Below are 24740 nucleotides of genomic sequence, written 5' to 3'. Positions count from 1 at the left end.
AGGGACTTGAAATTTCTCGGGCAACCACCCACCCCAAAAGAAAAGAGAAAACACAGAGGCCAGGTATGGAACCACTCCAGAACACCACTCTCCCAATTAGAGCTACAGGTTCTGCAAAAAGGCCTCACTTTCGTCCCTCAGGGTCGGTCCAGTCTCCCAAAAACGATAATAGACCTACGACTCTTCACGAGGAAACTTCAGCTAAAGCTATATTTCTACCAACATGGTAAAAAAGACCAGCCTCAGGACCACCAGACTGTTCCAACTATTAAATTCAAAAAACCAAGCAACTTTTGCCCCCCTCCCAACCCGGTCATACAAGCTTTTCAGGACAAGTGTGAACTTAAGATCAGGTCTCTCTTATGCAAACAGAGGAAAAAAAGGATTTTTAACACCAACAAGGAAGAATATGCAGCCCTCAAACTACTCAGCTCAGACCCTTCGAGAAGGGTTGTGAAGGCTGACAAGGGTGGGGGGATACTAGTGACAGACACCACCTCCTACAATGACAAGCTCCAGAGTATGCTCAACGACTACCGGTATTATGACAGCGTAGATCACAACCAAGTGCTGACAGCATACGAGGACATCAGAACAGAAATCTCGAGGCTAGAGGATATGGACCTAATTGACGAAGGGCTTGCAGAATTCTTCTCCATCCACCACCCAAGGATTCCCCAGTTCTTTGGGATACCAAAGTCACACAAAAACCTTGCAGACCTTCCATATGGACCTGTAGTAGCCAGCGGAGGTTCCGTCACGGAAACCATAGCTCTCTACCTGGACTTCCACGTAAAACCTCTCACAGAAAACAAGGACATAGCCATAGTCATAGACTGGATCCTGGTTACCATCGATATGGAGTCCCTTTACACGGTACTCCCACATGACTTCTGCATTGCAGCCATGGCTGAAGCCTACATTAAGGACCACATGGCCATACCAGGGGAAGTGAACCACTTGGGTAGGCTCCTCTCCCTGCTCCTCAAGAACAATTTTTTCCACTTCAATGGGCACTACTATCGCCAGAGCACTGGGATCGCTATGGGAGCGGCTATGGCCCCGAGTTTGGCAAACACGGCACTAAGGAAGTGGGAGCAGGACCACATATATGGTTCCCCCTTTTTTAACAACATAGCATGCTACTACAGGTTTATCGACAGCATTTTCCTGGTTTGGAAGGGTAACCAGGTTGAACTGGAGGAATTCCTCATTTATATCAAGAACACCACCGCATTCCTGCGTTTTACAAACAAACAAAGTACAGAGGAGATTGAATTTCTGGATCTTTACCTTAGGAAGAAACAAGGCTCCACCACATTGACACACAACCTCTATCAAAAACCCACTAGGGTAAACTTTTTTCTGCATGTCACCAGTATGCACCCTTCTAACAGAAGGTGAGCATGATTAAATTGCAAGGGATCCGTATAGCATGAGTCTCCCAGGACCTTACGGATTTCTTGACCAACATTCAAAAGCTACAAATGGACTTTTTAGCCCGAGGCTACTCAGAAGGGCTAATCAACAGGATCCTCGACCCCATCATCAGCCAGCACCAACTTGGCGCCCCTAGGGCTCTAACAGACACCAGGATCCAGACCACCCCAGAAACTAGATTCCAGTTCAACTGCATCCTGGACTTCTCTATGGACTACAAAGACATCATCCAGATCGTAATGGACAATTGGCCCATCATCACAAATAACAGGTCTTTTGGCCACATTTTTCCAGAGAAACCCTCCTTTACAGCTAGAAAAGGGAGAAGCATTAGGGATTTCTGGAACACCCCTGCCAAGTTAAACTTGACAACCCTGGTACCTTTGCCTGCAGTGAGCCGCCCTGCCACTACTGTAGACACATGAGTGGTGCCGCAGGCTTTTACTGCCTCAATGGCAGGAGACACTACACACCTAATGTCAGAGGCGACTGCAATGTCACAGGAGTGGTTTACAGGGCAGCGTGCACCAAATGCAATGCTTTCTATGTGGGCAAGACGGTCAACTCCCTTAAAACGAGGATAGCAAAACACCTGCATGACTTAAAATACTTGAAAGTGACAAACCAGCTGGCAGTGCATGCTCTCAGGAACCTAGGACACAATACGTTCAAATTTCATGTTCTTGAACACATCCCTAAATCCCCACTAGGCGGGGACCACAACTCGCTGCTTCAGAAGAGGGAACTTGAGTGGCAAATACGTTTGCAGGCAAGGAAAAGACCAGGCCTTAACTATGCAGAATCTTTGACCCCAGTCTTGTATCTCAGAAAGATACAACACCGTATACCACAACCTCTGCGCCTGGACCTCTAACAGATTTACCAACGAAATGTTACCTTTCTTGCGACAGCCAGTTTTGATCTCACCAGTCTACCTCCAGCCCATGGTCTGATACTTCCCCTGGCAAATTTGGACTCATTTGTTTTTGGTCAATGGTTCATCTATATATATTTTTTTATCTTTCATGTCTTTCATGTTTTCTACAATGGTTCAGTATTACTTTTTTTCATGTCTTTCTAGCTTTTCAGGTTACATATCAGTGACTTTTTAAGATTGTTTTTTAATTAACAGCCCTCATTCAGTTCCATATCTTAATACATTAGTTTCTATTGATATCCATTATTTAAGAATTTTTCACTATTTTGTTTTTCTTTTTAGTTTCTGTATCTTGTTTTTTGGATATTTAGCTTGGTTCTTATTTTTTTGTTTTTCTAGCCTGTTTCTTATTTTACATACATGTTATTTTACATACATGTTGTTGCTATTTCTCTAGTAAGCTTGACTTTGCTTATTATGCTCTTTTAGGTCGTCCACCATCCTGACGAAGATTTCGAAAAGTGTAGCCTAACAATGTATTTTACCAGCAAGGGTTGATTTTTTTACAGCAAGACTATTTTTAGTTAACTAAATTTTTTTAGCTAATTTTAGCTAATCTCCGAACTTCACTATTGTAGGTTTATAGTGATTCTACTAACCACGTATGAACTGGCTCAGGGTATCTAACCTATCAGATTGTAAGGTGTGATGTCAAGTTGTCGTGCCCAATCACAATAAAGGTTTTTTCACCCACACTTGATTGGCTCCCACTGACACACCCCCAGGTACTCTTATAAAAGGAAATCCTCTGGATCACTCTTTCCATTAAGGAACTACGCTTCGATGGTGATTGTACTTCTGGTACTTTTTACTTCAATAAAGTACGACCTTCTAGAATCTGAACTTCGACTACGTTGATTTTCTGCCACCACGGCGAGCAGAGCTCCTTAGCCGAGCCACATTTACGTTGTTTTGCCTGTTTTTTTATGTGTTTCATCTTTGATTTCTAGCTGCTAAACTAGCGGTTCCTCTCACCAGGCGACCTGACCAGCCAGAACTACGACCTGTATACGAAGCCTTTCTAAAGGCTTTACTCAGCCTTCAACCACAAGCGCTCGGGTGCGCACAGCCTTTCTCAAGGCTTTACCGGTAGCCCAGCTTCTTCACCGACATCCCACCATACCTTTATTAAGGCAGCCTACCTGGTCATCCATTTGTTCTTGGCTTCCCTAGGGTATTTTATTTGTGGAAATTTTCTGCCTAGTCTTAATGCAGTTTCCCTAATGTTGTAGTCCATGAAATGAACAATAAAATGCCTGGTCAGGTTGTAGCTCTCTCTACAATAATGAGCTGGTGCATTTTCACAAAAGCGGGCACCTCTTTTTCTTTCTCTTCTGACAGACCAATAAACTGTACATTGTTTCACTGACTTCTATTCTGTAGATCAACCAGCCTGAACTCAGGTTTGAAAGACCACTGATGCAGCTTAGAGAGTTGTTCAGTGTGCCTTGTGGTTATTTCCTTCTGTACACTCAACGTGTGATGTTGCTTCTCCATAGCATCTGAGGGAGCTGCCTTTGCTTACCTTGTCTTATGTTGACCTCATTCAGCTCTGCTGTATCATTTAAGACTGCCTGGATCATCTCTGACAACTTGGAGAACTGGCCATGTAGATTAGAGGCCCCCAATGAAAAGAAATGCGATGGTACTGTATGTCAGTATGGTCATCATTCTGCTCCTCCATGTGCCCTACACCACCAGGAATGTAAAACACTTGCTCTGCTGTTAGCGAGCACTTCCAAGTGTAAGGCACACTGCCAGAGACTGCCCAGAACCTTTGCACACTTGTGCCAAATGCAAAGAACTTGCTCAAGTCAAAAACTGGACTGATTAATGCCAGAAACTTTTCCCCTCGCATGAGCTCCTTAAACAGAAGATATGTTTCCACCATATTTTCCTTTCCATGCTAGATCCTTTCTTTTTCCTAATGTTTTCTTAATAAAACATTCTGTGATAGGAGTTTTCACCAGATTTTTACCTTGCATTCAGGTTGCTCCTTCCTGGGATTATAACATTCTGCTGCAAAAGTTAACCACATTTTCATCTGAACCTGCACTACTAGCATATGTAAGGTTCTTTATATGGAAAACTATTATTTTATTTACTATCTAACCTGCAATCTCTCTTGGTCAATTATTTTTGGACTACTTTTGGAATAGTGTGTCTGTGAGAAGAAATCTCCCTCAGGCACAAACTTTTCAGATTTTTAATTTAGTCATCAATTCCCTAGTGTTATATCCTAAACTCCGAATCATGGATATACATTTTAGCAATACTCTGGACAAGTGTTAGCAGTTCAGGTAATATCTTGACAAAATCAAGTCCTTTAGAAAAGCCTAGCAGTTATTTATTGTTTATGTTTGTACCAAGAAAGGACAACAACATCACTCTGGCAGTTTCCATTTAGTTGTCTTCGGCTATTGCCTTTTGTTATACCCACCATGGTGTACCATATCCAGGCAGTGTAAAGGCTTTCTCTCCGACAGCCTTTTTTCTTTGATTGCGTACTGGAAAGTAGTGGACTCTAAAAGACTTTTGGAGATAACTATGTGATCCTCTGTATATTCCTATAGAAGAAATTGCCTACCAGATTCCTTTGTTTAAATCAAGGAGTGGGTTAGCTAGGACCACTCTCCAGGGGTCCTGGATTCCTATCCTTCCTTCTTCCCACTTGGATAAGCTATGTTAGTGTATCCGTAGACTGCTGCAGCAGTAATAATGATGAAAATAGTACCATTGTGTATGTTGTACTTACCCCACCAGTAAATGTTCAAAGCCCTCACTGCTACAGTAGCAGTAGTAGTACCCCCCCACACCGTTCTCTTTGTTGTATATAGTTTACAGGGGTTGTTTTTTCTAATTATTGTTATATGCTTGTTAATTTGGGATGAATTGCCCTTTTCACTTAGGGGCAAGAAAGTCTTGAGGATTTTAGCCAGTCTGGTTTCTTTATATTTCCTCCCAAAATAACTTATCCTGTGTGAAGCCAGAGTGACTGTGTGAGAGAGGAATGGATCTTTGAGAAGCTGGCTGGTTGCTCTTTCCTTGGAGAATAAAATCCATAAGCTACTGCAGTAGTAAGACATTTGAACATCTACTGTTATGGGTAATTGCAACTTATACAACTGCACTTTCTTCTTTCATCTTCAGGGCATTCCTTAGCTACAGTGGCTGGACACTGATGTAGACCTTGTGTTCGGAGAATACTTGGACCAAATAGTGTTGTTAAATTGGAGGCATTAATAGCAGCTAGGGGCATCCTGTCCAAGGCTAAGGCAAAACAGACATTGGCAGTTCTGATTATGACTTGAGATCCATTGACCACCTTGATGTCACCCTCCTGTGAGGCATCAGATAAAACCACTTCTATGACAGGGATTATAAGTACATATCAACTTTTTGAGCAGATTTCAATAACTGGCAACCCTTTAGAACTGCATATATTCTACTGCACCTGCAATGAATGCCATGATGTTCCAAAAGTAGTATTCATCTGACTGTGGATGCTGATAAAATAATGGAGAGCTATAAGAGGCAGCACAGGAAAGCAGTTCTCACAAATAATGCAAAACAGAGGTTGTCATAAAGTCTGATCTACATTTTAGAAATATTGCTTGTTTATAATTAACACTAGCATTGAAAAGATCAATTAAAAAGTTTCCATTCTTTAAACCTAAGGTTATTGTGATGTTTTCTTTTTTCCAGGAAATCTTATAGCAGAAACGCTCCTAAATTCTTTGGATCCATCTCGTTTAACAGAACTCATTAGAATTCCATCTGGTTGTGTTGAACAAACTATATTAGGCATGGCCACCAATGTCATCCTGACCCACTACATGGATAAAACCAACCAATGGGACCTACTTGGGGTTGACAGCAGAAAGAAGGCAGTTGAAAACATTAAGACAGGTAATTACCTTGTTGAACTGTTTTTGTACCATTTAAATACTTTCACACATAACATTATTATTTTAGAACTGAATCAAATGTAAAATAAGTATGCAATAATACTAGAGCAGGTGAGTATTACTGGGATACCAGACTGCCCTTAGGCATTCGGAGGCACTCTGGGAAACCTGTTATTTTCCACTAATGCCTAAATGGTGGGTTTTCTTAAATTTAAAAAATAAGCTGCCTGTATCATCACTTTGCATGTTTTTAGTATAAAAACTGTTAATGTTTTTTTTTTCCTCTTTTGATATTAAATAGTCCTTCTGCTGGTCATGTAATTTAGCTGTCAGTTATAAAGCATCATTTGTTCAGAGAACTAGATAATGCAGATGGTTTTGTCTGCAAGTTGTAACTTAAGAAAGCTATGTTAATTCCATTTTGTCTGCAAGTTGTCCCTTAAGAAAGCTATATTAATTCCATACTGTAAGCAAAACATTTGTCGAAAGTAAAACGTCAAGTGCAAACACAATTTAAAATATTTAAGTGTCTTCTTTGCAAACATTATTTTTCATAATCAGAACACTCCCCCTGAAAGCAAAGGAAGAAAAATGTAAAAACCCTTTCACATGAAACAGAGTCAGTAGAAGGGCTAGCCACCCGGTGGTGTAAACAATAGCTCTAGATGATTATCACTGGTAAAGTGACACCCCAAATCCATGTGCAAAAATGGGAAAAAGGGGTTATGGATGGATGGATGAATTAATATTAAAACGTGCCATGGTAATTTTTTTTAATTTGTTTTCATTATTTTGCAAATTTATTGTTGTCTGTAAACAGCAATACTGTAATCGTGCTCTTTCATAGATCTAGAATCTGTACTTTGCACAGCTACCTCAGATTTCATAGGCTTCAACAACATCTTTGGAAAGTACTAAGCATTTTCAACCACAACCTTGGCCTAGTCAATTTCCCTCAAAGGTGAAGATCAAACCCTCTGAGTTGTGTCTGTTAGATAACAATTTAAACATTATGTCAACTCCTAATCCCAGTTTATTCTACACCAAATTCCCCAATATGTGAAACAATGTACTATAGATATTCAAATAAGATTTGACATTATACCCTGGTCAGAAAATGCAGAAGCCATGAGACCATTATTGCTGAATATTCAAAATGCCTTCAGTCAACTGTTGACAATTTTTGCTGTTGTATAAACTGTATGCTGAAGTAGAAATGTAAAATGCAGGGATTAGGCACTATTCATTTTAGTGTTCTCTTTTCAATAACAAAGTAATAGTGCATATTGTCTTCATGATGTTATAAAGAAAATTATTTTAAAACCATAGTAATGACATATGTAAAAGTATAATATACATAGTGGAGGGTGATGTGATTTCCCTTCTTTCATATGGTGTTTATTGTACAAATTAACATGGCACAAAACCAGTGCCACAGATGGAGACAATACAGTAGTTTTAAATAACCATAGCCTCTGTAACACCAACATTTGTAACACACTGTGCCTGTTCATATACACATCTAGCAAGGGATGACAGCCTACTAATGCTAGACATCCACCCCTCCACATGCGTGAAGCCTTCTGCAGTGTGCAGAACATTTGAGATCCACACATTCTATCCATTCTATCATACCCAGAGGTTATGTATTTGCTAGGTAACTGTCACTATGGTATAGCTACCTCTTTGCACCCATACATGCCTATACATTCTGTGATGTATTGCCCCCCCCCCATAAGCATACGAATGTCCTCCAAAGGGTATAGACAGCAGACAATTGACAAGTTCAGCCCTTAAGAGAGCATTGTCATGCTACAGGGACTCAGAACATGGGGCAGCAGCTTTTTAAGTGAGGAGACGCCTCCTACCCACATAGCCATGTCAGTGCAGTGGATGGGAGGAACCACACCCAATGTCAGTGTCAGAAGTATATAAATGACAAGGTAAAAAGGCTCAAAAGGAAAATACAACATAGGAGTGGAACATAGTGAAATGGGGGAGGGGGCCTTCCTCACCCAAATGAGCCCTGAGTGAGGAAGAATCTTTTCTGGCTCCCCTCCATGGTGATGCTGACAGGACAGGTATCATACCAGGAGATATTAATAATGGCTCTGGAAGTAGCCAGACACCTCACATCTCTCATGGAAACCAGCAACATACATACCCAGACACATACTGACTCAGACACATATTGACAGATACATAGGGCATTCTGACATGATGAACTGCTCTCACAAGTAGGAGTTAATTATAGATGTGAGGATGCAGTTGTCTGTAGCTTACATGCCATGGATCATGATGTGTGTGGGCCACAAATAATCACATAGTACCTTTAGAGGCTGAGCAAAAACAGAAGGCTTAGGCCAGTCCCCTGTTGTGGTATGATGATGATGTTGACATACAAATTGAGATGCAGTTTCAGGTAACACTGACAATCTCATCTCACTCCAGCAAAAAGGGATAAGCACATTACTTCTCATATTTCCATATTCACAGTAAGGCAGGCTAGTAGTGCAAGAAGGCATCAACCACTGTCCCAGCATGCTGTTCACATGAGTGCGATCTCCAACCTAAAATGGCAGATGTGCAGGGCTGTAATCTGTAGATAGTCTACTCCTACATTTAATTTATTTATTTATTTAACATTTGTTAACCGGGAAAGTCTGACTTGGAACAAAGAAAATTTTCAGTGGATGCCCAGGGAGAAATGCTCCAAACACATGTCTTTGTAATGTGGGAGGAAACCGGAGTACCAGGAGAAAACCCACACAAATGCATGGAAGACATGCAGACTCCACACAGAAGGCACCCCAGCCAAGAATCAAACCGGAGAACCTCTTGCTGTGAGGAGACAATGCTACCGCTGCACTACTGCGCCATCCATCAATCCTACATACTCATGGAAATGGAGATAGTGTTATGCATGGCCTGTAAGAGACAATGGGGTATAGGCACAATGCTAGTATTGGCCCTGTGTGCTCCTTTGTGAGCCACATGACTTCAGTGCCCACATCCAGGAGAATGATAGCCATTGCTGCCATCAGTGTTCTGCATTCCAGTTTGGTCCCTCACCATAGGTGTGTGCATACACTTTGTGGATGCATATGAGGACCATTGCAAGGTAAACAATCCATATCTGCCATGGAAGGGATACTCCCATCCCTGAAGCACTGGCAGGGTTTTCATGATGCAGAATTCCAGGGGGGTACTTTGTTCAACCACTTCTGCATTGCCTTTGTACAGGGGAGCAACTGGGCTTGCAGAGTGTTCATGGTATCAGGCCCATGCATCAGAGTCACGTAATGCTTCTCCCATTACCCTCATCCTAGTTCACCATTGCACAATCCCACCATTGTGGTCCCACCCCACCACTGAGAAGATCATATTTAATGCAGGCACATCCTCTCCCAATGACATATCTCTCCTCCTCCTTCAATAACCTATGCTCCCTCATCCCCTGATAGTGTGCTAAGCCCTATGTCTGCATGTACCCCTGCACCTGTTTAAAAGATGATGGTTGTGACCCTCAAGACTCCACTGTTGCATGGTGCATGTGGAGATGTCTGATGCACAGTGTGATTCAGACATGCACTGCTCAGCACAGCAATTAGCTAACACTGCATGCCTCATTTTTTTAATATTTTATTTTTTAACAACCAACCATAAGTGCATTCAGTATAACAGACATTTGGACAAATATCACAAAAACAACAATATAACAACCACAATAGCAATCTTTATCCATTTTGAATATAAATTTATAATGACATTAGGTTATCAAAAAAGTATGTATTTGCAAATGACCAAGACATTTACTATACCCCTCGTTAAATCTGTTCATTATTCTGTCTAACATTTTCAGTGTCCATTTCCACTTAGCTTTACACAAATCCTAATAAAAGCTTGTCACTAAAGCCCATCTTCTAGTTTATTCCCATCACATTCAATTTATAATAGTGTTCATCCCTAATGATCAATTTGAAATATTCTATATGAAAACTTTCCATTTTAGCTAGATATAGCTTTCTCCATTCCCTTCAGAATTACCATTTTTGGAACTAATTCACTAGTTGTCATCAATTCCTTTGCCCATTAGTCCTAAAGCTTCCAAAACCAGGTTATAGGTTTTCCAAAATTTCCACCCAGCCATCAGCCGCTTGCCTCAATCTCTTCTGTACACTGGCAACATATAAACTGCACCAGCATCCTCCTGTCCACATCTTCAACAATTTACTTCTCTGTCACACATTATTTCATTAGGTGTGTTGTACCATAAATGTAAAATCCTCATCTGTTGATCCCAAACATAAGGCCATTTCCTAAGATGGTAGACACTTTCCCATATTTGATTCCATTTAGTTTGTGTCACACCCACGTGTATGGCTTCCTTAACCTTTCTTAACATTACATATCCACCCTAGTCTGTCCCATATTGTTATTCTCCTGTACTGTCTGATACCCTTATAAGTTAAACTGCTTCTTCCCTTTTTCATATCACACCATTTATTTCATTCAGCCTCCATATTATTCCTCTCTTGCTTGAAGTTAGAACATGTACTGTTCAAACAGAGTCTGTATCTTCCCCCACTAAAGGGTGATTGGACATCATTGGTACATGTCTTATAACATATATAATATGTGGATGACCCATAATCTTAATAGCAATTATTTTACCTATAGTTGTATGTGTTCAACTACCTCCATTCTGTAAAAGTTTACTTATCTTGGAGTTTTTTTAATTTCTTGAAACTGTCCCATCATAAGTATATCCCACCTCTAAAGTGGAGTAGGTAAGGTATTTTACCTTGTTTATATCTTTGGTTGCACCTTGGCGGCCACGGTGGTGCAGCGGTTAGCGTTGTCACTTCACAGCAAGAGGTTCTCCGGTTCGATCCTCGGCTGGGGTGCTTTCTGTGCGGAGTTTGCATGTCCTCCCTGTGGTCACGTGGGTTTTCTCCAGGTGCTCCGGTTTCCTCCCACATCCCAAAGACATGCAGTAGGTGGATTGGACGCTCTAAATTGGCCCTAGGTGTGAGTGTGTGTGTGCCTTCTATGGAAGGTTGGGCGCCAGGCTGGCAACTCGACACTGTAAAACTTCACTGCCAATCCTGTGTGCGGACAGATGATCCACTGTGGCGACCCCTAACCAGGAAAAGCCGAAAGGAGAAGAAGATATCTTTGGTTGCACCTCTTCCTTTACCTCCTTGCCCTCTAATACTCTGATTAAAACCATTTTATTGCAATTTAGTTCCAGTTCTGACATTTTATAGAATTTTAAAAATATATCTAAAACCAGGGGCAAGACTGTATGTATATTTTCTGCCACAGTGCTGAAATATAGAAGTGCCACCTGTCGTCTGTCTCTGTTCTAAAACCTCCTACGTTTACAAACTTAACTCTTCCATCATGGACAGAAAAAGTCCTGGGAAAAAAGGGCACTCCCTGTCTTGTCCAGAAAGGTCTTCCTCAGCAGAGATAGTTCTTCATTTATTGCCACATCAGAAATCTGGGCAACGTACAACTTCTCAATCCACTGTATAAAATTGTCTCTTAATTGCCTTTTTTTCAGTACCCCAGATATAAACTCCCAATTCACCATAACAAAAACTTTTTTAATGTCAAATAAGACTATGTCTGCATTTGTGTACCATACTTAGTGACTATACTCTACTTAACATTTTATTAATCCTTTTTGTTCATGTCTCAACAACAAAAAAATAAACATGCACAGTTGTTTCTAACTTTTTAGAAAATAAAACAATCTATCTTCAATTCTTTTATATAACATACTACCTTTACCTTTCACCAGAAGCTTTTTAATGGATAATCTCTGTCGCTCTCCTACTCTGGACACAATAGAAGAGTCTTTGTGGGTTCTGTTTAAGCAGCTTTATTTTATACAGACACATCACAATAGAGGTTAACTGACACTAACTTAAGTAACTTATTATATACAAACTAACTGCTGGACTCATACTTACTTATTCTCTGGCTGCACTCTCAAAATGGCACAACTGACTAATAAACTGAGTACCATTGTCAGAAACAACTTTGTGAGGACAACCATGGACTGATAAATTGTGTTTCAACTTAGTAATAACAGCAGTAGACATTAAGTTAGGTAGTAAATCAATCTCAAACCAGTTTGAGTAAGAGTCTATCAGTACTAAGTAGTGCTGACTGTTCCACTCGAAAACATCAGCAGCTACTGTCAACCATGATAGTTCAAGAACTTGACTTAGCTGAAATGGTTTTCTCTGCAGATGTGGTCTAGTACTGTTACATACTGAAAAAGAAGAAGGTGCTTTATCAATGTCTTTCAGTAATGAAGGCCAAAATACTAATTCTCTTGCTCTTCTCTTAGTAGATGTAGAACCTAAGTGATCCCAGTGCAAAATCTGGATATATTCTTGTTGTAAAGAAGCTGGAACAACAACTTTAGAACCTTTGAAAATAATGCCATCTTCCATCATCATTTCATCTCTGTAAGGAAAATATGTCTGCACTGGATTCCTTTGATCTCCATCCAACATTAATGTAGTGATTGAGCTTTTGCAAAATTGGATCAGTCTTAGTGTGATCTCGTAACTCATCAAGCCTAGTGGTAGAAAAATTACGCAGTGCCATCACGTCAGTCAAAATTCTCTGCGTCAAGCTGTTCCGTTTTATTTCTGGGTGATCTAGATAAAGTATCAGCCATATAGAGTAGTTTGCCTTTCGTATAGACCATCTTGAAGTTGTACTTTTGTAATTTGAGCATCATTCTTTGTAATCTCGCTGGAGCTGAATGCATAGGCTTCTTTAGAATAGTAACTAGAGGTTGGTGGTCAGTTTCAATCTGGATAGCTTGACCATAGATATAAATCATGAAACCTGGAACATGCAAATACTGTTGCCAAAAGTTCTTTCTCAATTTGAGCATACTGCATCTCAGTTTGGGTAAGTGTTCTAGATGCATAGGCTACTGGTCTGCCTTCTTGAAGTATAACTGCGCCAAGACCAAATTTTGAAGCATCACAGGAAATAGTGACTGGTTTGTTCACATCATTGTACCTTAATATAGGTGGGGTGGCAATTTCCTGCTTAAGGTCTTCAAATACCTTCTGGTGATGTTCTAACCAAGACCATGCAACATTTTTGTGCATTAGCTCTGTTAAAGGTGCTGTCAACTCACTGAAGTCTGGTATAAACTTGCCTAAATAGTTGACCATGCCTAGAAAACATTGTAGAGCTTGCACATTATCTGGTGCTGACATTTCAAGGACAGCTGCTTGCTTGGCTGGGTCTGGTCTTAAGCCAGTACTGGTAAACAAATGACTTACATACACAACTTCTGGTAGCCTAAATTTGCACTTAAGAGGATTGAGCTTCAAGTTTACTTCATGTGCTCTGTCCAAAACTATCTTCGGGTTTCTGTCATGCTCTGCTTCACCATTACCTCTAACCAGTAAATCGTCTACTATCATGGCACAAGGATAACCTGAAAAAAGTTGCTCCATTGCACACTGAAAGAGTTCACTTGCAGAATTTATCCCAGATGGCATCCTTAGGAATCTGTATCTGCCAAATGGAGTACCAAAAGAGGGTATTAATGAGGATTTGCGATCAAGCATCGCTTGCCAAAATGAACTTTTTGCATCCAAAACAGAAAAAACAATGGCATTCCATATAAGGGCTGTGACCTCTTCAACTGTGCGCATTGATCAATATGGTCTCTTCAATGCTTTGTTCAAATCTCTTGGATCAATACATATTCTGATTTCACCTGAATTTTTTTTTTGTGACTTGCTACCATAGATGACACCCATTCAATGTAAATAGACAAATCACACATTGCTGCACAATTTTAGCCAACTGAGCCTTAACTTTGTCCTGCATAGCTATCAGAGCTTTTCTTGCTGGTCTAATTACTGGAGTGACCTCTGGGTCTAACTTCATGGAATACACAACTGGAAGATTGCCCAACTTGTCCTCGAAAACATCAGCATACTCTGAGAAAATGGCGTCTGAAAAACTGGAACTAGGAGATGTTCTTATAAGATGATCTTCTTTGGTAAAAGACAGCAGATTCATTCTCAAGCTATCTTTGAGACCCAGTAAAGACTGTACTGATCTTCGTACCACATAGAATAACAAATTGTAACAGCTCTTGGCCATATAACATGAAAGCATCACTGAACTTTTGGCTTGAATCTCTTCACCACTATAAGCAAGAAGTTTTGCACTGCTCATAGTTCAATACTAGGCTAACTGTTCTTGCGAGCCATTTCAAGCCTAACCAATTATCCCCTGTGAGACTCAAACCCTGCACCCTGTGTTTGCAAGGCAAACACCTTAACCATCAGGCCACCCTTCTAACCCCTGACCACACTGAGTTGTTCATTAGCTCTCACTTTAGCAAATATGTCTGCTGATATAACATTACACTTTGAACCAGTGTCTACTTTAAGCTCTGTGGATTTACCATTGATCTGGACAGTACAAAACACTTCGCTCTTTGCCAGTAAACTCACTGTATCAACTCTTTCACCAAGTACTGATACACCATCTACATAAAAAGCTAACTGTTACATTTCCACTTGATCAACTTGCTTCTTTGTGTGACCTTTCTTTACTACTTTTTGAGGTTTACTAGATTTGCAAAACTTTTGTAAATGGTTAAATTTTTTACACGTGACATTGCTGACCAAAAGCTAAGCATTTATCTCTTTTAGACTCATGATTTGCACCACAATTGCGACAGTTAACAATAAAGCTGGACCTGGGTTTTGCTGATTCATGCCTGTATTGCACTGTGGAACTAGCCTTAGAATTTGCTAGAAAGCTACGTGGTTTTCTTGGCGAGCCAGCAGGGGCTGTGGCTGCCATGTGTGTAGGCCTGCCTTTGTTTGCTATGTGTTACATGCTATCTACACTTGCTCTGGAGCCTGCTGAAACCATGCTCTTGTCACTTGCAAGCATGCTTGTGTGTTTTTCTGTCACCTCATAAATTTGACAAATCTCTGTGGCTTTACTCAACATTAAATCCCTGCATTGAAGCAAGATCTTTCTCACAGCAGCACTATTAATACTACACATGAGTCTGTCCTTTATTTACTTATCTTTTAAGTCACCAAATCGACATGTCTTAGCTTTGTTTCTCAGGTCAGTTATATAAGCTGCAAAAGATTCCTCTGGTTTCTGATCTCTTAAGTAAAACAAATGTTTTTCTAATGTAATATTTTTCTGAAAGTTACACATTTCTCTGAACTTGCACTTCAAACACTCAGGGTCTTCCCTTGATTCAGCCTGTGCAACAATATGACAAGTTTCACCTTCTCCCTCATATACAGCTGGTGCATACACAAATGAATACTCTCTTTCTATGCCCTCTGACCCAGTAAGGTTTAAGAAAATGAATGCCTTGGTGTGTGCATCTTTATCTGAATAAGCTCCTTGTATAAAAATATCATACTCTTGCTCAAACACTTTCCAGTTCTCTGCAATATTCTGGTCAAATACAAGTGGTAAGGGCTTCTGAAATCCATCTGCCATATTAACACATACCAAGAAAGGTTCTTTGCAAATAAGCACAACACATACACATATGCCAACTTTGCCCTTATGCTTTATGCAACTGAAATTATGCTTGTGGACTTTTCAAAACTATGCTATTGGGCATACTCTGCGAAATAACCCTCTCGGGCACTGTGACACCTTTTGAATTTGTTATATTGTGAAAGTAATTTATCATCATTTTAAGAAACATTTCAAATGACTTCACGATGTAAATGAACTGGGCAAGAGAAGCTCAGAGTCAATAACATTTTGAAGTAATTGCACTTTGCAAACAGACTGTACACACCATTTCCCCAAAATGGCAGTAGCATGCTAGGCAACACTTTATAGTACAAGAAATACTCTGTAATGGCAGCACTATGAAATAGGTACACCCAGCACAAGAGACCTTTCGAAATCGCTATACTTTGATTGTACTTTACAAAATAGTTGCATTTTGCACACAAACTCACTCTTCGGAATACATGCACAGTAATAAGCACACACTGTAAGCACTTTTATACACTTTGAGATACTTTGAATAACTTTAATTATGCCCTTGATACAATACAAAATCATAGTTATGCCAAAACACCGCACTTTGCCAAAAAACATGCAGTCACCTTGCTTTATTTACATTTAGTATGTCTTTTTGCTTGTATTGTATTTGTTTTACTCGTTTAATCTCTTTTCATGACCATTGTACTTTTCTTTTGCTCGTTTTACTCTAAACATGCCTGGTTTATCTTAGACAACCAAAAAATGAAAAAACAAAAAACAAACTATAGAAATCACAAAAAAATGGCCAGAGTACAAGCAAAATTCTTATTTAATGAAATACAGTGAAGCACTTTTCGTTTGTAGAATAACAAACTTCATCAGACTAAAACATTGTTAAACCACAACTGAACTTCTTAAATAACATTTTATAAACCCTCCATACACTAGAAAAGAAATATCATAACTAAATTTTAATTTTTTTAAATATATATATAAACACATAAAATACATTATCTAAATTCCTTCATTAATAACTAATCTAAAGACATCCTAGTTGATTATTATTAATTAAAATATTTTTTGTTGTAGAAAAAATAAATAAATAAATATATATATATATATATATATATATATATATATGTATATATATATTAAAAAAAAAAAATATATATATATATATATATATATAAGTAAATATACTTATATATATATATATATATATATATATATATATATATATATATATATATATCTGTATATAAGTAAATACACTTATTCGGTGGTGGTGCTGCGGTAGCATTGTCGCCTCACAGCAAGACGTTGTCCCATTTGATTCTCAGCTAGAGCATCTTCTGTGGAGACATACGTGAATGGGCGTACCTTCATTGAAGGTTGTGTGTTAGGGCTGGCAACTCAGCACGTAAAAATCAACTGCCAATCATTAGTGGACCGGAGTTCCACTGTGGCGACCCCTAACCGGGAAAAGCCAAAAGACACAACAACACTTAGTAAATCACTACCTTAATACAGGTCAGCAATAATTAAAATAATTAAAACCAGCTTACAAGTAATATCACCTAAGTAATGCTTTTAGCCTGAGTATACTACTGATTGCACCGTACTCATTCAAACCCGGTCATACATAAAAATGTAGTTTTAGTAGTCAGATTAATTCTGCTCTTCCTAAATGTAGCATCCATGGGCCCCCCTAAGTTGCTCATGGACCTGTTGGATACCACAAAATTCAAATGTATGTTCACCATACTCCTGTATGTGTTTTCCAAGTGCATTTGTTAAATTCATCTTTCTAATGGCAAATAGATGCTCATATACTCTTTCTTTTAGGGTTCTAGTAGTCTTCCCTATATAATAAGCTGGACAGTGATTACACATTGCCAAATATACCAGGCCTTTCGAATTACAATTTATTTTATCATATATATTATATTTCTGACCATTAATTTGAACATATTTATCCTCATACATATGCTTGCATAAATTACACGTTCCACATTTTTTCATGCCTTTTACTTGGTGGTCTTTTGTTATTTGACACATTTCAAGAAGAGTTTTTAAATTCTTGCCTGTCCTGGCTATCATTTTTACACCATCCTTAAATTTATTAATGACAGGTGCTTCAACCTTGATTAAATGCCAATTCTTTAAAATTATTGTTTTAATCTCATAAAAATGAACGTTAAATGTTGTAATGAAGGTTGCATTATAATCTGTATGATTAATGTCCTTTTGTATATATACCTGGTTCACCTGTTGATTTAGGATTGGTGAAAAATGTCCATTATTCCTTTTATGGCTAACCTCAGTATACACTTCATGCAATAAACTAACAGGATAACCCCTATGTATAAACATCTCTGTGAACCAGGTATATATACAAAAGGAAGATAATCATATACATTATAATTCAACCTTCATTACAACATTTAATGTAAATTTATTGGAGATAAAAACAATAATTTTAAAGAATTATTTAATTAACTGTCATTAATAAATTTAAGGATGGTGTAAAAATGATAGCCCAGAGAGGCAAGAATTTGAAAACTCTTCTTGAAATGTGTCAAATAAAAAAAAACACAAGTAAAAGGCATGAAAACATGTGGAATGTGGAATTTATCCAAGCATATGTGTGAGGGTAAATATGTTCAAATTAATGGTCAGAAATATAATATATATGTTAAACTAAATTGTAATTCGAAAGGGCTGGTATATGTGGTAATGTGTAAGCACTGTCCAGCTTATTATATAGGGAAGACTACTAGAACGCTAAAATAAAAAGTATATGAGCACCTATATACCATTAGAAAGATTAATTTAACAAATGCACTTGGAAAACACATACAAGAGTATGGTAAACATACATTTGAATTTTGTGGTATTCAACAGGTCCATGAGCAACTTAGGGGGGCCCATGGATGCTACATTTAGAAAGAGCAGAATTAATCTGGCAACTAAAACTACATTCTTAGGTATGGCTGGGTTTGAATGACTACTGTGCAAACAATAGCATAATCAGGCTAAAAGCATTACTTAGGTGATATTATTTGTAAGCTGGTTTTAATTATTGTTGACCTGTGTTAGGGTACTGATTTAATAAGTATATTTACACACACACACACACATATGTATATATATATATGGTTCTACCTGACTTAGTCGACAGCGTAGAACACCGACAACGGAATCCCGAGCTCCAGAAGATCGACAATGAAGAAGACCGACGCGAATCGCGAGTGCCAGAACATCAACAATGCAGAAGACCGACACGACGGATGACAACACCGACGCCGAGGATGCCGACATGGGAAAAGGCTGTGTGAGTATGCGGTAGTGATGGACGTTAGGGTGCGAGTCAGGTAAGTGTGGATATTGACGGTCTGTGGGGATAGGGGTGGGTTAAGTGAGTTAGGTTAGGAGCGGGTTAGGTAAGTGTGTAGGGATAGACTTTGGGATAGGGGCGGGTTAAGTGAGTTAGGTTAGGAGCGGGTTAGGTAAGTGTGTAGGGATAGACTTTGGGATAGGGCGGTTAAGTGAGTTAGGGTTAGGAGCGGGTTAATGCGTGTGCGATAGTGACGGACCTTAAGGTTAGGGGTTGTCAATAGTTGTGTATGTAAGGTTTAGTGTGGGTTTGTAAGGATTTTGGTGTGCTTGTGTTGTGTGTGTGGTTTGTGGAATGGGGATGTGTTTTGTTTTATTGATGTTATTGTGGTGTGTGCAGTGTATGGGGTTTCGTGTTTGTGTACCGTCGGTTATTTCGTTGTCGGGTATGTGAGGTTTCGTGTTAATGCACTGTCGATTATGTGGTGTTGGTGATGTCGTTGTGTGGTTTCGACTATGTCAGGTAGAACCATATATATATATATATATATATATATATATATATATATATATATATATATATAGATATAAAATATATATATATATATATTTTTTTCTACAACAAGAAATATTTTAATTAATAATAATCAACTATGATGTCTTTAGATTATTTATTAAGGAAGGAATTTAGTTAATGTATTTTATGTGTGTTTTTTATATATATGTGCTTATATATTTGCAAAAAAATTAAATTTTTTTATGACATCATTTCCTTTCTAGTGTAGGGCGGGTTTATAAAATGCTGTTTAAGAAGTTCAGTTGTGGTTTAACACTGTTTTAGTCTGATGAAGTTTGTTATTTTACAAATGAAAAGCACTTCACTGTATTTCATTAAATAAAAGATGTTATGTGATCCTATCTCGCCTACATTCTGTACTGATGGGCTCGGAGCCGATCCTCGGCTCTGACTCGGCACGCCATGCTATAGAGCGAAGCCTCTTATTGGCTGAGCTATTCTCTATCCCAGGATGCACCACCACTAATCCCCCAGATCTTGTTTGCCGCTTACAAGCTAGGACGTGGTCTCAAACTTGGCTGAGCTAAGTGCTGTTTTCTTAAAGTTTTTCTGTCAAGAAATTCTTTATTTCTTACCCAAAAGCTGTTTTAACAGCTATCGTTGTGTTTCTGTGTGTTTTTGATAATATTTTGTGGAAAATTTGTGTTATTGATTAGGGAAAGGTTTCCGTTTAAGTTAGAAGGGCCTTCCCCTATTTCTTAGCGAGTTTTCTTATTTTTAGGGAGGTCAAGTACCTGTTTAAGTTAGAGGGTTCTTGGCCCTCCTTTTTGGTGTTTGTTGTACTTGTTATCTTTGGTTTTTCTTTAAAAAAAAAAAAAAAAAAAAAAGGATTTATTGTTGTTAAAATCTTGTTTTCTGACATAGATAGTGTTTTTTTCCACTGTTATAGTGAGTGTTTTACAGGCATTATGTCCAAAGAACATAGACCCTCAGGATTCAAGAAGTGCACGAGGTGCAATTATAAAATGTCCATAACCGATGATCACTCCTCGTGCGTATACTGTTTAGGCGCCAAGCACCTACAGGAGTCTTGCAGCGTGTGTCACGCCTTTTCCTCTAGGGTCCTCCAAGAGAGGAAGAATAAATTGATCTTGAAAGGGCTGATCAAACCTTCCTTCGAGGAGGCCTTATCTTCCTCTTCCTCTCCAACTAAGAAAAAGAAAGCGTCGGCTCCGACCAGCCCGTCGGAACCGACTACTAAGAAATCTAGGCAGGCTTCTCAATTGGCTCCACGGACTTCAGAGCCGAGGGCGGAACGGTCTGCCTCGATGCCTCCAGTCTCGACTCCTCTGGTTTCGGAGCCGATGACTGGGGCTTCGAGAGGCGGGTCACCTTCATCGGCTCCACTGATTTTGGAGCCGATGAGGGTTGCCGGCTCAGACTCTTCCCCTTCGGCGCTGAAGCCCTCCTCGGCACCGAGGGAAATTGTTTTGGAATCTCCCTCGGCACCGACACTGGTCGAGTCTATTCGGAACCAGTCCCACAGTCCTTCGGAGCCGATGGAGAAGTCGGTTCGGACCCAATCGGTTTCCTCCCGATCTTCCAAGATGTCGGATTCGGACATCGACAGGGTGCTCCTAAGACTGTTTCTGTCTCCTGTATTCCAGAAATTAGTTTCGGCTCCAGCCCATTCGGCTTCGGGGCCGATGGACCACCCTGTAGTTCTGGTTCCTCCTCCAACAGCCTCGGCACCGTTGGAGCCGGTGCTGGTGGAGCCGATGGAGGTTTTCGGGTCGGCCCCAACCCTTACTCCAACCCCGGCTCTCGAGTCGGAGTTCGGTACACGGACCTCCTCTGTCGGTCCCGGGGGGGGGGACGCTTCGGGACTGATATTTTCGGTTCCGAGCCTTCCTCTCGGTGCGTCGGCTGTGGGGGTACCGTCTACTGTTGTGGCCACGGGGGTTGGACCTTCCCAGGATTCTGGTGGTCCGGCTTTCAGGGCCATGAGGAGTGCGTTGGCCAAATCTTCTTTGGCTACCTCCACGGTCTCACCAGCACCTTCCCTACATACGGAGACTGGGTCTTTGGTAGTCCCCCTGTCCTTAGACAGCGGAGCCCCGGGGCCTGAGGTCACCCCCACTGGGGGTTCCCCCCCTCCTGGAGGTCCCTCTGAAGCTTCTTCAGAGGAACCCCCAAGGAAAAGATCGTGCAAGAGGAAGCACGTCGACTCCCCCGATGAGTCTCTCACGTCAGACACTGATCTTGATGATGCGGAGGGGTCCCCTAAGTCGTCCTCAGATGATGTCCCCTTTGCAGACATCTTGGAAGCCCTCAAACAATGAGGCGGCTGGCATTCCAAACCCCCTTCTGCTGAAGAGTCGGTGTTCCTTAAGGCCTTCGGGGCTCAGCCCTCCGCCTCCTGGGTGTCTCCGCCCTTCGACGAGCTCCTAGATTTGATCTGTCGAAGGGCGTGGGAACATCCAGACTCTGTGGAACCGGTGCCTGCTCGCCCAAATAAGTTCCTATCAGCACCCCCAGAGAAGGAGTTTTTGACCAAAGGTGTGGCTGTAGATGCCTTGGTGGTGGCATCTGCTACCCAACAAGATGTAGCAGAGGCTTTGACGTCTGTCCATCCTCCTAATAAGGAGTCTAGGAGCAAGGATCGATGCACGGAAGCACCCTCAGTTCAGTGCCCTTTACCTTAAGGTCCCTGAACTATTTAATGCACTTCACCAGATTTCAGAGGGATCTGATCAAGGAGCTTTCAGATACCCTCTTGGGTAACCTACCTGAGCAGCTGGCCCAGACGGTTGGCTCTCTGTTGGCTACGCTGTCATCGATATCAAACTCGTCCATGAGACTCATTTCATATGCGGCTGAGGGGGCGAGTAGAGCAGTGGGTACGGGTATTGCTCTACGGAGGCAAGCCTGGCTCCGCCTGTGTCATTTTGCGGAAGCCTTTAAGTCTTCCTTTGCCGATGCTCCCTTTGATGGGTCCTCTTTGTTTGGACCCAAGGTAAAGGACACATTGACCCGCTGCGAGCAAGAAGGTAAGACTTTGACTGCCGTAGGGGCACGATTTTCCACTCCCTTTCGGCCTTATCCCAAGGCTAAAAGAGGAGGGAAAATGTGGTTCCGTAGATCCCAGAAGTCTTATCCCTCGCAGCAGGATGATCCCCCTTCTAGAGGCAGAGGAGGGGGAAATTTTTCTGGAAGATGCCGTCCCAGAGGTGGCAGAGGCCCCCGCAACACTGGAGACCGCGAGTCCTTTCGTGGCTCTTCAGCCTTCCACAATCCCTGAAGGATTGCCCGACTGTGCAGCTCCGGAGCCAGTCGGGGGTCATTTTTTGAGACACCTAAAAGCCTGGGAAGGTATCACTCAGGACCGATGGGTGCTTCGAATTATCGCCGGAGGTTACGCCATCCCCTTTTCTCACTCCCCACCTCCGTCCAAGAAAATCCCGGACCCGCCACCCAGTCAACAGGAAATTGCAGCCTTAGAAGTCTCAAAGCTGCTTCAAAAAGGAGTCATCCAACCAGTCCCCGCAGACCAGATCGGATTAGGGACTTACTCAAGATTCTTTTTGGTGCCAAAAAAGACCAGGGACTTGAGGCCCATTTTGGATCTCAGCAGTCTAAATCATTCAGTCAAAAAGTCCAAGTTCCGAATGGTCACCTTACAATCCATTCTCCCACTGCTGGAGAAAGGTGTTTGGATGTGCTCCATAGATCTCAAGGACGCCTATTACCACATCCTGGTAGATCAGGCATCCAGGAGACATTTGCACTTCAGCCTGGGAGACAGTCATTTTCAGTTCCGCGCGCTGCCCTTTGGTCTCACCACAGCCCCCAGGGTGTTCACCAAATATTTGGTGGTCGTGACTGCTCACCTGAGGAGTCTAGGATTCCAGGTGTTTCCGTATCTGGACGACTGGCTCCTAACTGCCACCTCCAGGCGTCTACTATTGCAGAACCTACAAGCAACAATATCACTAGGCACTTCCCTTGGAATCACCTTCAATTGGCCAAAGTCTGTGTTGCTGCCATCTCAGCGCATAAGATTCATCGGAGTAGAGATAGACTCAAACCGAATGCGGGTCTATCTTCCTACAGAAAGGATACAAACTATACAGGCTCAAGTCCGAGCCTTGCTTCTCAGATCCAAAGCTCCAGCCAGGATGGTCCTGCAGCTATTGGGATCTATGTCAGCCACTGTTCTTCTAGTCCCCCTAGCAAGATTGCATATGAGAATTCTCCAGTGGCTTCTTTCGACACAGTAGTCCTTTCAGGATCTCCCTCTCAGTCACCTCATACGGATCACGGAAACCTGCAAACGGGACCTTCGCTGGTGGCTGGTGCCCTCCAATCTGGATCAGGGACGACCCTTTGTTCCACCTCCTCCTATGGCCACTTTGACTACGGACGCCTCCCAGATGGGGGGGGGGGGGGCATTCCCTGGGCAGGTCAGTCCAAGGCAAATGGCATTCAGAAGAGAGTCTTCTTCATATCAAAATTTTGGAAATGAGGGCAGTGCTTCTGTCTCTACAAGCCCTCCACGATTACCTCCCTCAGGGCGTAATTGCCGTTCACTCCGACAACATGTCAGTGGTCTGGTATCTGAACAAGCAGGGAGGGACCAGATCCTACCCTCTTTGCAGAGAGGCCATGAGAGTTTGGGAATGGGCAGTGGCGACCAGACGTTTTCTGATAGCAACTCATATCCCTGGCAAATCCAACGTGATAGCCGACAGACTGAGCAGAACTATCCTCTCTCCTCACGAGTGGTCTCTGAACGATGCAGTGACAACTCAGATCTTCAGCAGATGGGGAACTCCTTGTTGCGACCTCTTCGCAACCCCGCTGAACGCGAAGTGCAGAAAGTTCTTCTCCCTCACTCCAGCTCCGGGAGAGTCCTATGGATGCATTAGCCCATCCTTGGCCCACCGGCTTGCTATCGCCTTCCCCAGTTCCCTCCTTCCCAGAGTGATCCAAAAGGCGTCTCACTTGGGGAGCAAATGATCTTAGTTGCCCCTTACTGGCCTCATCAGGTATGGTTCCCCTATTT

The 24740-nt window shown here is 41.3% G+C and overlaps 1 protein-coding gene across 1 annotated transcript in view; it reads left to right on the top strand.

Annotated features, from left to right (window-relative positions):
- LOC122812280 (venom factor-like) overlaps positions 1-24740 on the top strand; it is a 2973268-nt gene that overhangs the window by 2236381 nt on the left and 712147 nt on the right. Inside the window, exon 24 of the mRNA XM_044084681.1 lies at positions 6083-6286. Coding sequence (XP_043940616.1) covers positions 6083-6286 — 204 coding nt within the window. The remainder of the gene's footprint in view (positions 1-6082; positions 6287-24740) is intronic.

This window comes from Protopterus annectens, chromosome 9.part0, assembly GCF_019279795.1.
Source record: "Protopterus annectens isolate FY-2018-M chromosome 9.part0, PAN1.0, whole genome shotgun sequence".
Lineage (NCBI taxonomy): Eukaryota > Metazoa > Chordata > Ceratodontiformes > Protopteridae > Protopterus > Protopterus annectens.
Note: the sequence above shows the minus strand (reverse complement) of the source record. Positions and strands in the feature narration are given on the sequence as shown.